At 32.3% G+C, this 18047-nt stretch overlaps 1 protein-coding gene across 1 annotated transcript in view; it reads left to right on the top strand.

The window, feature by feature from the left end:
* Positions 1-18047, top strand: part of LOC126856246 (regulating synaptic membrane exocytosis protein 1) — a 161459-nt gene that overhangs the window by 85264 nt on the left and 58148 nt on the right. The window contains exons 7-10 of the mRNA XM_050604587.1: positions 1297-1459; positions 1948-2256; positions 4987-5194; positions 16460-16635. Of these exons, the coding sequence (XP_050460544.1) occupies positions 1297-1459; positions 1948-2256; positions 4987-5194; positions 16460-16635 (856 nt within the window). The remainder of the gene's footprint in view (positions 1-1296; positions 1460-1947; positions 2257-4986; positions 5195-16459; positions 16636-18047) is intronic.

The raw sequence follows: 18047 nt of genomic DNA, 5'->3' as shown, positions 1-18047 counted from the left end.
TTTTAGCCCCGTGGAATCGATCCACGGGTCAAAGTATGCGACACAATCACTCATTTTCTTTGAAGAAATAATCTGTCCTCACAAAATGACACACGTTTCTAAAGACAATTAGAAACTTGCGCATCGAGCAATTTAATTTTATTTCATGTTTAATCCATCTTCTCGGATATGGTATAACGCTGATAAAATGAATCTTGATTATTTTCAAATAAAATAGAGATAGATTGATTTATAGATAGAGCAGAATGAACTTTCCAGCTTTCGTAGGATTTAGTAACTCGTTACAATTTAGCAACATCGATTTTTTAGTAACTACTATTTAGTTAATTTACTATTTAGTAACACCATCACGTTTACACCCAGCAACCTGATCGCAATCTGATCTATACCACGATCCAAAAATAGATTTAGTCATCAACTATTTACACCGAAAGAGAGCTAGATAAAATTAAAAAAAAACAAAAGAATAAAATATAAATAGTATAAAATTTAAATTTATTTTTGGACAAATTTTGAAAATTAAATTAAAGTTAAATTTAAAGATTATAAAGTAGAATTTATTTTTAGGAAAACTAAAAATTAAAAATTGACTATAAAAAAATTGTAGGAAAATTAAAATTAATTATACAAAATTTTTTTAATGACATATAGACATTTTTTTAATAATTCCAAATATGCATATATATTTATTGTGTACAAAATAAGATATAATAAACATATGTGTGATATTTTATTTTATTTAGACTTGTACATATTTTTATTATATTGTATTTCACTTTAATTTTACTTAACTTGACAGTTCAACAAAATAACAGCGAGCAAATAAACTTTTAGCGCGTTTACACCGAAAAAGCATACGTCCCATTTCAGGTCAGGTCACTAAAATATGAAATCTGACCTGAAGTCAGATCGGATTGTCTATCAAATGTTTACAGCAAACGGCTTATAATTTAAAACAAATTTGAGGCCGCATTGAGGTCTAAATGCTGAGTGTAAATGTGGTCATATCGACACTTTTTAGAGATTCTCATTTAATAGCTTCTAACAAATCATTTCTGTCAACAGTCACGAAGCTTCATTCAATCATCTGAACAATCATAAAGTTCCTAATCTTTGTGCCTTGATATATAAACCCATCAGCTTCTAGGTGTCCAACTATGCTACCTAATCTTGTACTTGCACCTCTCGCCCGCCTTCCCTTGCCGTATTGTTGGGGACGCTGTGACTTTCTCCCTGCCCTACATGTGGTGACGTTTCCCGCATCGAGCCCTAATCTCTGGTGTCGTAATGTTGTAGTTTCGAAAGGTTGCAGGGGAGCGCCAGAGGGAGGAGCTCAGATGGGAGCGCGACCTGGACCGGAAGAGCAACTCGAGGGGTGGCTCGCCGGATCGTCATCAGGCCTCTGATAGAGGGAGAGCGACCAGCCCTCAGAGGGTCGTTATTCCAGCTCAGACGGGTGGTAAGGATCATTTTATTCGTTCCTATAAGATATCTGTTGTTTCTTCACATACTGTACCCCATAACACAGATGTCACGTTTCGCATAATAACCGGATATTGATGATATGATCAAGAAAATATACCGATAAAAAAAATTTTATTTTGCTTTCTTAAAACGGGGGTAAATAAATCTGTACTTAATATGACACTAATATATATTCAAATTTTTGACTTGTTTTTTTTTTTCAGTTTGAGAATTTTTGACAGATTGACAGTTGGACATATTGTTTTTATGGGCATGACTTCAAAATAAAATCTTTAGTTGTTTTTTCTAGTAAAAAGAAATAAATTAATAGAAATTAATTTGAAATTTGTAGTGATAGCCGGAGTTATAAAATATTTATTAATAGATAATAAAAAAAATCAATTGAAAAATATGATTTGAGATAAATTTTTAAATTTTTTGTTCCAACTGCTTGAGTAACATTTTTTAATTTTACCGATAAAGCGATCGAGCAGGAAGGCGGCGATCTGGACGACGAAGAGGAGCGTCGGCGACGCGCTCGTCGCGGAGGAGGCACGATTCGTCGTAAATCTCGAGTGACCAGGCAGAGATCCTACGACGATGAAATTAAGACAGCGGCAGCGATGGCTGGCGGTGGCGCGCAGCCGACGCATCCCGACACTGCTTTAGGACTTCCGGTGCAATTGCCGAGACGAGCGTCTGCCTATGATGTTTACGCCGCACCCGGAAGCAGCGGTCTCAACGCGATGGCCATCGCCGCCGCCCAGCAAAGAGCCTCCATCTCGGCGCAAGGTGCATTAATTAAAAAAAAAGATTTATTCTCACAAATAAGAAAATTATTCTCTCTGGTTGATTCGCTCGTGATTTTAATTTAACATGACAACGTATAATTCTCTTAATTTCTGTTCAATTATATTTAAATAATTATGCAATTACGCGATATATTTCAGCAAAAAATACAAGAGAGATTAAAGTAAAGAGGATAAAAAAATTAAAAAGAATAAAATAATCGTAAAAAAAATTATAGTATTTAATATATGTATTTTATTTATTATTTATTTTTAATTTTTAATTTTTTTATTATTAAGGATTAAAATATATATATTAATAATATGTATATATTTTAACTTGAAATATCGCATAACTCATCAGAGGAGAGCTATAATACAATAGTTTGCATAATGATAGTTTGTGTAACTTATTCATCAAAAGTTACTTTAATACGACGGATAGCGTTTATCAATAGTGGTTTGCTGTATCGCGTACGCATAATTTCTCTCGCTTATCTTCCCTGACCTCTTGGACTATCTCCGAAGGAAACTTTGATAACCGGCTCTTCGATCTTGAAATTTCCAACTTCCAGCGCTTCCTTCGGGCACTAGGATAACAATACGTGTTCCGATTTCTCGCTATATTGCACGTTTACGAGTTATCGCAACGATATTCTCGGCAATTTGGAAATGATCGCGTTCTAAGAGACCTTAAGGGCGGTAAAGGTCCTTGAAAAGGATAATCGAATAGAGCAGCAGCGGCGATAGTTTGCTCGTATTGTTCCTTTTGTGTCCATAGTTTCCTCTGTTTCGTTGCAGATATAATCCCTTCCATTACGCGTTTTATCTAGCGTTATCATCATCAAAGCGGCAAGGAAATTTCAAAGTAATGTTACGATTTTTGCTAAGCGTATTCCGAATATAGTGATGTGTGTGTGTGTGTGTGTGTGCGGTTTCAATCTTTTCAATATATAACAACGATAGAGTTTCTCATTTATAGGTTATGGTTTTCAAACCACGACTTCCAATTAACTGTGCGATCTTGTTTCTCGGAGAGAATGTATAATATAAAACCGTATATGTAATGGTATACGTATGTCGTTACAGAAATTTGAGGTCCTTTACGAAAATGTTACGTCACCAAATTATTGGTGATTGTACTAGGTGTCGGTAGTTGTTGAGAGTAACGTTAAAATTTTCCATAAGGGAACAGCTTTAAATAGCGACTGCGCGAAACTAGTCTCGGAATACCCATTTTCATGTATTCAATTCAATCGCGTCTGTGTGCATCGCGAATCCTGAAATGACTGTGTAACTTTAATACTGCGCGTGCATATTGCCAGACTGTGTGATCGGAAGCGCCAACTCGACATGGAAATTCAACCTTTCTCTTCCTCTCCCTCCCCCACCCCTCCCTCCCTCCCTCCCTCCTCCCTCCTCTCTCTCTCTCTCTCTCTCTCTCTCTCTCTCTCTGTCTACCTTCCTCGTTTTCCGCGTCAAGAGGTCGTGCACACAGAATCAAACTCAACTTGCAGTGAACTTTCTGAAAACTATTTCCGATGCGTCACGGAGTGGCGTAACGCGATTTTAAAGCCACCTATATTCATGCACGTACGCGCCGATCGATCTTCGAGTATTTTGCAAATCTATCGAATTTTACAGTTTCAATTCGCGATACTTGGCTCGATCGTGATGCGATTTTCAACGTGCCTGCAGTCAAGTGCGCGATTCAATATTAAATAAAAAAAAAAAAAAATTGAAACAAACCGACTCGAGTTCTGTATGTCGGAAAGCCACGTGAGAAATTTCCGGGAAACTCGATTGTCAAGGAAATACATTGTCGCGACAATTATTATCATCATCATCCAATCGAAAGGTCATTTCACTTTTAGTTTGTCCATTTCTCCTCTTTCTCTATAATCTCACAATTAGTTAGAGCTCAAATATTATTTCAGCCACGATATCTGTAATCAAGCAAAAATGTATTTCATTCTTTAGGTAACGACCTATGCTGGTTTCTCCAAAAGTCAAGTGCTGAATACTTTCTATGTTTTAGAGAAAAATAACATTGGTACTTGACTGTGTAGTACTTCAATATGAAAAAGCTATAATCATTTTATTACTTTTGAATATATATTGCAATTAATCTTTTTAAACTTTTCATATATTATCAAATAAAATAAATAAATATTCTTTTTTTTTATGTCAGTTTGACTTTTTCTCACGTGTACATTTTCTTTTGAAGGTAGAATTATTTTTTAAAAATAGGTAAAACACACACAGTGCAAAAGAAAATAACAAAAAAATTTACGTCGTTAAATAAAAAATTAATTATTTACATATATAATATAATTATATGTTCTTCTATATGTAATTCGCAATGATTCTGCGCATCTAACGATTAGTATATATAAAATTACTTTTATAAAAAACTTTTTTTAATTAATACTATGTACGTGTATATGATGTGTGTGTAACATTTTATCGAGATATTTATCTATGAAAATTAATTTGCCTTAATTTTCCGATATATAAATAATAATATCTCAAAAACAATTGAGAAATACATAATCTAGTGATTTCTATCACTTAAACATTTTATTAAATTCATATATTATTTTTTTAATTGTACTATCGGCCAGCGACTTGTTATTCCGGGCGATTTATTCGCGTTATAATGCTAGTCGCATTAGATATATCAAGTATAACATAATTGACCTGAAAATGTCCTTAATCATCTGCTTCTTCGCAGGCGCTCGAGAACCTGAAGAGCGACCCGTAACGCGCAGGTCCTCCTTCCGCGCTGTAAAGCCGGTGATGCCTTACGAGGTAGCCGGCGACGACGAGAAGATGATTAAGCTAGACTCGTCATCTGCACCTGCAGTCGCACCGCCTGCAGTATCTCAGCCTGTTCTTGTACCCGACGAGGAGAGACGTAATCGGCGAAGGGGCTCCCAATTGTGAGTTATCAATGACACTATTATCTCATAAAGATTTATCGTACTAATCCACAGATTTGTTACTTATAAAATGAAATCTATATTTTCATTCAGGGGATTTAAATATATTTACAATTGGATTGAGATGACATCAAGCCATTTACAGAGTTTTCTCGCAATTTGTGACTTGACGTGCGTTAAATCAGATAATCTTCCTTGCGAAATCGCTTCTCGCTTTGCTTAAATCTTTATAATCACTGAATAGTTATGGTGTATTTGAACCCCTTTTGCGTCAAATTATATCATTCAGTAAGCTTTATGTAAACTTGTATACTATATATGTATACGTATTACATATTTAAGTTTGAATAAATATCATACAAATATATGCAGTTTAATGTGATTAAATAAACAATATAATTAAATATATAATTAATTTTGAGCATATAGTGTTTGAAATAATTTTCAGCAAATATTCACTTGTATTTGTTACTTTGCAGCTTTTCTTTTGCAAAAAAGTATACGCAATTTGCGTGCTTTAATTTAAAATTCCCACATATTTGCTTGTTTTCTAACTTCTCATGACACTGAAGTTTTGACATCGAGACAGACACATTTCGTCCACGCTTTCAGAGAGTAATTTAAACTTTTCAGCTTGCTGCGTCATCGAAAGATGTGAAAGTAAAATTATACATATATATATATATATATTTTTTTGTAATAAATGATAAAAAAGTATTCTCTGTAATAATAATAAATAATTATTTGACGAACATCAAACTCTATAAACACATGTATAAAATTTTTCGTCAAAAACAAACAAATGCAATAATTTTTTCAAATTGCATAGATTTTTTATTGTATAAATTTTATATTTCTCTGTATAAATTAATTTTTCAAAAAATATCATTAAATACTGCAAATATATATTTATTATTTATTTATCAAAAGTATATATGAGAAAATATTTCTAGTTTTTTTTTTTTTTTTCAAGAATTTATCATTTTCCTTTACAATTATATTTATTCAAACTTATATTCAAAATTAGATTGTTAAATAATTCGGTTAGTTTTAATAATTTTAGTAAGATTGGTCATTTATATAGAAAATGCGTGGACAAATCGAGAAAATTGACTTTTTTTTTCAACGAATTAATTCAGGTATCTAGAAATATAGAGCGGCATATTTCTGAATAAACTCATTGTTGAAATATTTTTTAAACAATGTTCGGGAAGTTTTTACTTTAATCGACAAAAATATATTTTATTGATTTTATTATTATGAAGGAAGAAACTTAAAGTATTCAATGCATACAAATTATCTCTTGCGAAGATGACAGAATCTTTTTATTGAAACTCTCAAAATGTTGATTTTCCATTCCAACACTTCTTGACATAAAACGGAATTTTTTATTTACATCGAGCTGTCATGAAATATATTCAGATTTCAAAACAAGATAATGCTTATCGCGTAATCTATTTTTGAAGAAAAGAAACCTTGCTATGGCGTTTACATTTCGTTAAAACTCTTTTACGCTGATAGTTTAAATTAAATAAATCTCAGCGATTCTATAGTTTCTTGCTAATCTTACTAATGGTACGTAGACAAGGAAAGAAAATTTACTCAGTTAAACTTAGTGTTAATGACAAGCTACAAGTATCTTCTTTCTAAGTATGTGTATTTGATGGAAAATTATATTTCTGTAGATATAATAGAACTGAACATCCTTTCTTAACCCTCAGCGTGGTGAAAATGAGAATCGATTCACTACCCTTTTCTCTCGCTTCCTCCATTTATCCCCGTGCGGTTGCGTCCCTTTTATTTTTCCCGACGGAACAGAATGCAACGTGTATTGTATAAGCGCATATATGTGTATTGCAAGCAAGAAGTCGAGGGGATCGCAAACAGGGAAGTTTGCTACTAGAGAAATAATTAATGCCACCCACCTATCCAGCTCCTCTCTCTCTCTCTCTCTCTCTCTCTCTCTCTCTCTCTCGCCCTCCCCCTCCCAGTCTTCGTTAAGTGCGCGCATTTACTCGTGTACGAGCATCTGCGGTTCTCGCCAAAGTCGAGTTCTAAACTGTTACAATTTCAGCGAGCTTAATCTTCCACGCTATATAACGATTATTCGAAAATATGCAGCAAGACAAGTTTGTGATATTAACTGGTCTGCGCCTGCGTAAAATGCGATACTCGAAATATGGATACGATACAATGAAATTGCAAATTAAATTAAAAATGTCAATTTCAAATGTGTGACAGTATAGCGCGTCGAAAATTTGTGTTGTGAATGAAAGGTAAATTAAAATTTCTCTCAAACAATAATATATATTTATTTTCCTTTCTATTTGCATTATTTATATCTTTTGCTTTCAGATGGACATCTTGGAAAGTAATCTCACTTTCAATTTCTAAAAGCTTAAATTTTAATTAATTTAACATTTAAAATCAAACACACACACGTAATCGCTATAATCATATATTAGAAAATAATTTCTTTTACGGGTTATCAAGTCCCGGGCTCGTCCGCAGATTCAATGATTGCGGTAAAAATCTTCATTCTCGTTTTCTACGAGAAGAAAAGTCAAAGGTCTGACATTGGGCAAGAAAGTGTCATCCCTCAGACGTTACGCTTATTATAAGAAGGGTCTGGAGATGTTTAATGAAAGGGTCGCGCGTTACGTGATGTATCGCCTTTGTCAAAATTGGCTTAACCTGCGCGACCCTTCGCCTTTTTATCAGTCGAGTGAAAAAGCCCGAGGAGAATTACCTGTTAAGATTATCAGCCAGCGTTATAAAGCATCTGAATTGCTTATAATCGCTATTATCTCGTATGGGTATTGTTAAAAATTAAAACGCTCGTACACGTCAATTCTTTATATTAGAGTTATTTTTGATACACATTTTAAACAAAGGGACAGAATAAAGTAAAATTACACAATATTGATAAAATAAAAATTACAATTAATAAATATTTTTCTCTATTTTTGCGAAAATAATAAAAATTTAAATTAACAATAGATATATTAATAATCTTAATAGTTAAAAAATATATACGTATAGTATATATTTAATAAATATATATTTAAATAAATATATATATTGTAAATATATATTTTATATATTTATAAATATATAAAATATATATATATATATATATATATATATATATATATATATATTAATTTAAAAAATAAGGATTGTAATAATAAATGATGATTTTAATCATTGTAATTCATTTGTGAAACACAAAATGCATAAAAGAGTATTAGAAATAATTTTATACAATTTCTATTACAACTCTTATATATATATATATTTTTTTTTGCCAAATTGTTTTAAAAAAATTAGTTCTTAAAATGTAAATTTCTGTGAAATGTTCTTATAAATTAGTTTGCTTAACTGTCTAAAATGCTATAGTTTTACACTGTTAAACTAGAAAGAATTCATTGAACATAGCTCATGCAATTTAATCTGGTAAACGAAGCGTACATACGAAACGCTTTCAAAATACCAGTCCGTTTTTACACTTTCGAAAAGGGTCATTGATTATTTGCAACCGATCAAAGTGTACTATCTTAAAGCGGCACCATTCGTTGACCTCAATTTCCAAGCGACACGGCGAGTCGCTAAATCGGGAAAGACGAGAGAAATAGAAAACAGCTGGCTGTATTACGAATTAAAACGAATGTTCGATTTCCTCTCCTGGCTTATTTTGGCTTATACCGGCTAAACATTGCATTGTGAAGAGCGGCTTAGAATAGAAGCGGCACTTGCGCTTTAATACGGCCTTGCTGCACGACGTCGAAATTCGGTCGTGCCTCGAATGCTTGCATCGAGAGATCCGCCAATCACGACCTAGGTATCGTCATCTTGGTAGACCGCCGGAAATCAGGGTAAATTGTCCCGATAATTTTGCCAAGTATCGCACGCCTTAACTGGCATACTTTCAACTGCTGTCGATGTATTTTCAACCCACCTGACATATTAAGTTAGAGAGAACGAGCTCTTTCTTTCTCTTTCTCCTTCTTTTTTTTTCTGACAATTGCTTTAAAAATCTAATTCTTCTGCAAGAGCATGCTTTATTTTCACACAATAACATTTACATTCTTATAATCTAAAAATCATTTAAATTTATTAATTATATCATCTTCAAATTGGTAATATTAAAACAATTTGAGAAATTAAAAAAAAAAAAAGACGATAAAGAACATTTTTTTTTTAAGTTGGTTTATATAACAATGTATTTATAACAACTGCAATATTTTTGAAAAAAATTACTTATATAATAAAAAATGTAAATTTTTTCGCCGAATACCCCAACTTTGAAGACAATATTCCATTTATGTTTCATTTATTTTAACGATGCAATTTATAATTGAGTAAAAAGTTATTTATATTGAGAGAAAGAGAGAAAGAGAGAGAGAGAGAGAGAGAAATTAAGAAAGAATAATAGCTTATATTTGTCTCTCTTTCTCAACAAAATTTCGAAATACAACAGTAAAAGTTTTAATTATCATTTACGAATTTTGTATCCTGTATTTCCAGCCACGATAATTTTTTAATTTCCAAACTTTTAATTCCCTTTCATTTACTTTACCGATTTTATGTAATTATCTTGTTTCGTTATTCTGTATCCAATTTGCTATATGACCCGAATTTTCTTCAACACTAAACTGTGATAACTCTAATGTACGAACACGAGCCTGCTATTTATCGCATTTTATAGAACTTGCTTAATCCTAGCTGGGTGACAAAATTTATTTAATTGCAGCAACATTGCCGCAATGTTCTGTGTGGCAACATCGCAACATATTTACGCTTCTCGAATCTAAATTGTAAATCTGTTTCATAAATTGGGAATAATTTTATCCTTTAAAATAAATTATAAGTGTAATAGTAATATAAAATGTGATAAATTTAATTTGCTTTTATTAACGATATGCTTCTCGTGTCTTCTTTCTTCATTTGTCGAAGAAAAATTACATTTCTCTCAATAACGCTAAAGTACCGTGCAAGTAAAGCAAGATTCTATTTTTCCGCAAATTCTCGAATATGTCCTAATCGATATCGTTGCGCAGCTCATTCTTATTCGGCGAAACGGCTAGGAAAAGCTTTTATTCCGCTGGAGTTCGTGATGGCACTGTGCAATTAAGCGATTCTCCCTTCTTCAAAGAGTGGCTTCAATGAGCCGCGATGAAAAGAATGAGAAGAATCTCATAAAGGGATATGATCTTGTAAATTTCCATCTATCACCGACTAACCCGCGCACAAAATCGAGGCAGGAAGAAAGAGAGAAAAAGAGAGAAAGCTCTTCTAAAGCTGACATGTGACATTGCATTTGATCGCAGAATTCGATCTGAATGCAATACGGCTTCCTATATGGTAAATGAAAAAAAAAAGAAGAGATTTAATAGAAATCTAACGAGAGAAGCACACATACATTCAATTCTGGAATCAAATGTCAAAATCTAGATTGGATGTATTTAATCACTTCAATTGCAGAGTCCACATTCTTTAAAATTATCCTCTTCAAGTCTAGTCTCATCTGTCACTTTTTTCAAGCTTATATGTAGCTTAAATTTTATACGACGGTTAGGTTGTCGTATATTAAAACTAATCCATTGAAAATTTTTCCTAATCATCATACACACGTACATCACACTCATCCTTGCCAATTTATTTACAATGTGTATTCATATATTGATTTCAATTTATATTTTAAAAGAAAAATATACGTTTGGAATTTAATTTGTGAGCTGAAGGCACGCTTTTAGCAAGAAAATTCCATTTTCTAAAGGTTAATGGCGACAAAGACCAAAAATGTCTTCGGAAAATATCGAGAAACGCAAGTCATATATATATATATATATATATATATATATATATATATATATATATATATATATATCACTACGACCACGCTCTCTTTTACCTTTATTAATTTAGGTATATTTAATTCTTTCTATCGAGTTCTCATTTATTAAATCAATATTAAAAAATTGCTTATTCACAATGTCGTTTCTCTGTATGGATTTTTTCAAAAAATTTTTAAATATAGAGATTTGAATAATGATCATAGTGATAATAATGAGAAATAAGAAGATTTATATTTGATTAATATTGCGATTAAAAACTGTAAATAATTGTTTTAAGATATAATTTAATAAATGTTTTATAGATATAATTTAAGATATATTCATGCAAATTAAGATATAATTATATCGGATGATTCTGAAATGGCATCTCTCGTCACAAATTACAAATAAAGAAAAGATGTACTTCCATAGTAATTGGCAATGTTGTCAGAAAAAGGTTTGTATGTAAAAGGAAGGGAGGATCACTGTGATGGAAAACTGCAACATATTAAGGCAGCGATTTAAAAAGGAAACCTTGCAAAGAGGGAGAGAGAAAGAGATATGCGCGCGATCTTATCATCCGTACCAAAACATACTCTCTATTACATCGAAATATCAAGACTTAAAGGAAAAATCAGATGCGTGATCGCATGCTACTTTTCAATCTCGACCTATGCCGCGACCTGTTTGCAAAAACGTTTTGCCCACGGCTGTAGTATTTTTATTTTCTCCGAAATAAACGTCTCTAGCATTCGACAAAGTCGTGCGTTTAACGCAAGATTCTATCAACTCGACGGATTTACGTTTGAAAGGTCGATTGCTCGCGGCTAAAATCGCTTCTTGTCGATACCACATGAGTACGAATTCGTATGATTAAACGTGGTTATAGAAGGAAGATCTATCAGTGCAAGATGAAAGAAGGTCCATTCGCAGAGCAATCTCGCCTTTACATAGTCATGGCTCGTTGTTAATAACATTTCTATTCTTTGACGAATCTTCGATCAATTCTTCCTCGACATAAATTGAATAAAAAATAAAAAAAAAAAAAATACAAAAATCAAATTAAAAATTTAATTTAATTCTGGCATTATTAAATGTTGAAAATTGAAGAATTTTCTTTAATTAAGAAGGTATTTTAGTAATATGAATAGAAGAGACAAATCTCTTTTCCAATTGCATTCGAATAATTGATATTATTTGAGAGTCAGGATTGTGAAATCCCATGTATTTGCTTTTTGTACAAGAATTTATTAAAATAATATATTAGAATTTGTAATATATATATATATATTTCTTCTTGCGTGTGTCAGCTGTAATAAATAAGGAAAATGCCTTGGAAAATTGACCTTCTTTCTATAATTGTATTCTGGGGCGCAACGATGCAAGCTATTTCAAAGACAGACTCAAAATGCAATTACAAATGTCCCGAAAACAATAAGACACTAAGAGACAGTAAGAAGAGGTGATCAAATAATAAAGAAAATTTTACAATATCATCGTAATTCAATATCATTGCGTTACGTCAGAACAGAATACAATTAACAAAAAGATACCATTAGCGACGAACATAAAAAAAAAATCACATCGAGAAAATACTACTTCGTACGTGCAGTAGTGATTTATCGCATTTTTTTTTTCAATTTTTTCCATTTCTTCGAAAACAATTGAACGACGAGCGTGCCGCGGTCGCGAAATTATGCATCTTGGGGAAAGCGGAAACGCTTTTGGAACACTCGAGACTCGTTAAAAGTTGCACGGCTCGTTTGAAATCTGTTTTATTCGCCTCGGAGTTTGCATCGCTTTTTTTTTCGGTTTCTTTTTTTTCTTCTTCGGGGAGGGAGGATTTTTCCGCGCTGCGTATAAAAATGCGAGATGATAAGCCCAGCGCTGCGGGGCACGCGCGCTGCCGCGATCGTCAGCGAAATTGCAAATTTCAATTTGCGAGAGGAAAACGGGAGGATACGGCGGGGCGGCTGCATCAACGTCATACGCATCGGGAGGATGATATGGTTGTTTTTAATGCAGCGTAGCCGCGGGGGCTTTCAGACAATCGTTTGCGAATAATCGGCCCGCAACCGACTTATGAATTTTTATTTATTGCGAGAAGCGAGCAACTTTCCGCTGCGTTATTCCGTAAGTGAAACGTTGGAAATACGATGCAGACATATATATGTTCCATCAACTCGCCCTCTTATTCTAAGATCACTCTCGTATTTCTCTTGTGCGAGTCGAACTTACAGCCAACTCTCTTGCGAATGAGCGACCAAGATCGCTCGTTTACGTTTTCCTGAAGTGAATCTTGAAGAAATTCCGCCAAAGGCTCGTAAAGTCATCATAATGTAAATGGACCGTGCAGTATAACATCTCAATATGCATTTTCAGTTAATTTTAACGAGAATTCAACAACTAATGTTACGATATTTTTTGACACATATTAAAAAAGTTGTACGCTTCCAATTAAAATATCGTTCAACAAATATATGTGTATATCACTCGTGCTTCTTCGTAAATACAAAAACTACACTTTGACATTTTATGTTTCTTCATGCACACTCTCTTTATTTATTCTGTTTCCAATCAAAGAATTTACCGCGAAAATGGAACTCTATTGATATTCTTCGTTAGTTTGTAGCGAGTGCCCTTGTCGTAACTATCGCTGAAATTTCTCCTTTACGTGGAAACTTTTGCAGGATTATGCCGGAAACTTTCGATACGATGCATGTCGAGAGCTCCGCATATACGACAAACTACTTCATAGTGTACCGATGTTTCGATGCTTTCCTCTTGGCATGTGTTTACATACTGGAAACCATATTCATACCTCACATTTAACGTCAAATTAATCGATCTTTTTGAGGAAAGCTACATTAATAGAACAAAATTTCTCACATCAATATAGAAAGAGATTACTTTCAAAGAAATTTTGCATTTTATACATGAAACACAATTTAATACAGAGTGTCTATAAAATTTGTCCTCAACCCCTATATTTTGGAAACGTCCCAAATTTATCGCGAAATAATGTGTTGGATCATTTCGAAGGCCTACTCTTTTAAGGAAGAGGGGAATTGTCTCGCCAAGAAGTGCCCCAGGGAAGCCCCAACTCAAAAATTTCATATGAAACCTCATATTGTAGTATGTTGCTTAAAAAGGTATAAAAAGAGAAAATTTTTGGCGTAAATTGAAGGTCGATACATTATTGAAAAATTCATATTTAATCTTGTTTTTTTTTTTTTTTTTTAAAGGTAAAAACTGTTAAATTTAAGATGCCAATTTTTTTATTTTTTTTTTATAGGACCAAAGTCAAATCTGAATTTTTTTATGGGAAAGATTTAAAAAGACAAACACTTTCACATCTCGAATGTTTTTTTTTAGGATTTTCCAAATAGAGAAAAGATTTTTTGAATATTGACTTTTTCAAACTCTGACTCTAAATAATTCCGAAATAGGGCAATGCATCAACCTCCGATTTGCGCCAAAAAATTTTCTTCTTTTATGCCTTTTCAAACTATAATATAGAAAGTTTCATTTTTGGAGCTCTCATATTAAAATATATTGTTTGAAATTTTTAAGTTGGGGTTCTTCTTGAGGAGACAACTCCCTCAACCTCTATAAGAGAGTAATCCTTCAAAATGATTGAACATGTACTTTGCGATTTTTCATAATTTTAAGCCGTTTCCAAAATATAGAGAGTGGGAAGAAACTTTATAAACACTGTATATATATATATATATATATATATATATATATATATATATATATATATATAATACATTATAATATTATTGTATAAAGAATTATTTTGTTTAAAAAAACATTTCCAAAAAAATATTATTCTTTAGAAAAACAAATTATGAACAGATCGGTTCTTGAAGTGATTTAAATTTCGAAAAAGTCTAGAGATATAATTGAAGTTTTACGTCTCGTGTATTAAAATCATTCACAAAGTTATCTCGCAAGTTAAAAATCAGACCTCGCATTTAGCGTTAAATGTACCCGACGAAATCCGGAAAGCTATTAGCCGTTTTCTGCGACGGGGAGAAATAGCAGTTACGGCGGTCGAGACTATTTTATGAACCTCAAACTTAAGCTTCTTTAGCCTTTATAGCGCGGAATTAGGGTGGTAATTTGTGTCCATGATATCACGCTGAGCGTGGGAGGATAATTTCATTGCTTACTCGACGATGCTCATTGCGCGAGTCGAACAATTTAACGCAATCGGGGCTACATTTGAGAGTGTCGTTGGAGTGTAGAAAAAAAAATAAAACAAAAAACTTTATTTTTCTTTGGTAAAAATATCAGTAGAGAGATTGACTATGTTTCATATTCTTTGCTTTTTCTTCTCGCAGAGAAAATGCAATTTAAGATTAAACTTGTTTTATGTTGTAAGTTAGAGAATTTGATGAATTAAAGCGTGACAAGTATAAAGTCAAATTTCTTTATTATGCTCGCAAAAGATCGTTTTTTTCTTTCTTTTCGTACGAAATTGTAATTTGAGTGATGTATGATACCGAGATGTTTGAAATAAAAAATTAAATTATTATAATAATGCTTAAATTAAATATGAAATTTAAAAGAACTCCATTTTCTTTAATCTGCATTTTCAGTTAATATAAACTCACTTTTAATTAAAAATTACAAATAACTATTTAGAAGCAAGAAAAATTTTAATTATATCGTTTGATATAAATTATACATAAATAAAAATTTATTTTTAAGTCAACATGGTTTCATACCAATTTCATATCATTTAGCAAATAAAATAATATTTCTCGAAAGTCTTATTACAATTTTAACTGAGAAAGTTGAGAGTCAATACTGGCTGTAACATTTTTTAACCTTTGCCCCGAGCGTTGCTTGGCGAAATTATTAATAAACTTATCTCAATTATTCCAAGATAGTTTAGTAATAGCAAAACTTGCTTCAATATGGACGATCAATATCCATCTTGCGGCTTAAATCCGCGATAGTTTGAATTTTCTCTCGTCTAACCTATATAATATTTGTAATCAGTTGTTTAAATCGGCTTATATTAATGTCTTTAGTTTCTCAAGCGAAGTTTTTAGACGTCGATCGCATAGTTTGCTAGTATTTGTGATTTGCTCACGTCGTTGGAAATACGTAAATGATAAATATTTTAAAATAGAATAATTTAAAATGGAATAATTTAAAATAGAATATTTAAAAAATTTATATATATATATAGGAATATTTTGAATATCCTAGTTTATAAAAATAATCCTGATTTTAGCTTGATTATTTTTTTAGGCTTAAAGAGTTTTACTGAATTTCAGATTTAATTAGACGTTGCAAAAATTAATTAAACCTCACAAAAATATCTTTATTCTAAAATAATTATTATAAGGAATTATTCATTATTAGAAAGATTTTTTTGCTAATCATATTGGGTATTCTACATTAATTTCAGACCTGACATAAACGCGATAAGGGCGTTGACATCAGCTCAACCAGGAGCGGCAAAAGGTGCTCCTTCAACAGCCGTTAGCAGGGTCGCAGCTGAAGAACGCGAATTGCCTCGACAGAGTAGTCTGGTCGATGGAGAGGGCATTAAGATTGTCATTCATGATGTCGACAGTGATCTTGGTAAGACTTAATAATCGAAACTTCATTTCCGAAAAGTGTTAATTCTTTATACAATATACTTCTGGCTGATTTATCACCGTTTCTTTCGTCTCTCAATATTCCTCTCAATATTTTTATACTCGTAAAGAATGAAAATATTCGTATTATTAATCTCACAAAAAGACATGCTTTTTATTTTAAATATAGCAAAATTTGATTATTCCTTTCACGCGTAAAAATAATTTTTCCTTTATTATTAATTGATCGTGTAATGGGTGAGGATAATATAGGACTCAATATTTAATTATTTAACTTTTCACGGATAATTTTGTACTTTATTAAAGGAATATCGAGTATCTACAAACCGCAGGAATTTTTCGCCACGGGTACGCAAATATTAGCATTACGGAAAAAAAAAAAAGTTGTACGTGGAAAGGGAGTGCGTATGATCGATCGGGCTTCGAGGGCTTCGCTGGGCAGTGATTCAATTTCGCGGATAACACTGGTTTCAGTTAATCCTGAATTTTTTGTATCCGCCAGTGGTGAAATCTCGTTAATTAGGAATCTGGAATTTAATTTCGGAGGTCATCGTGGAACTCCATACTCAGTGCCCAAGGTGTCGTGTTCAAATACCATTTAATTTGCTACGGGAAAACCAAGCCGGCTGTCTCTTTCTCCCTTTGTCTAGAATAACGTGACATTTGGGTTAATTAGACTGGTGTGATACCTGATTCGAGCACAATCAAATATCGCCCTTAGTTTGCATATGACTTGCACGCGCGACCTGCTTTTATCAGAATCCTCTTTCCCGCAGAAGATTCATATTATAATGTACAATTGATGGGGCCTCGGAAGGATCTTACTCCGTCCTATAAATAAAGGGATCATTATATTTCATTTTATTTCATTTTTCATTATTATAATTTTTTATTAATGTCATGTATTCCTACAGCGAGATAAAGTATATTTGTATCTCTCATTTTCATAATAATTATTTGCAAACACTTTTACGCGCTTTCTTCTCCCTCATTTCTAAATTTATCATAGTATTTTCTTCATACAATTTATAATTATGGATAAATATCTTGCAAAATATGTATTTACGTAGTTTAAATATTTATGAGGGAAAAAAAGAGACGGCTCTGTTGCATGTACACTATGCATTAAAATGCATATATATATCGCGAAAGACTCTTACTCGAAAGTGTTTAGATTGCGTTTTGCAATTTGTTGCAAGATGAATATTTCCCCTTTTAAAATATGTATAATCGAATGCATAAAGTTTGTTTTGAATTGAAAGCTGTTTCATTGTTGTAAAAATTCAAAATTTTTTTTATCCGAAGAATCATGTCATCAGTTATTAGTTGGTACAAAATATTTAATACATACTTAATATAAATAATTATATAAATATTTAATAAATACATAAGTAT

Source organism: Cataglyphis hispanica, chromosome 18 (genome assembly GCF_021464435.1).
Source record: "Cataglyphis hispanica isolate Lineage 1 chromosome 18, ULB_Chis1_1.0, whole genome shotgun sequence".
Taxonomy (NCBI): domain Eukaryota; kingdom Metazoa; phylum Arthropoda; class Insecta; order Hymenoptera; family Formicidae; genus Cataglyphis; species Cataglyphis hispanica.
The sequence above is the reverse complement of the archived record's forward strand: the minus strand, read 5'-3'. Positions and strand labels throughout refer to the sequence as shown.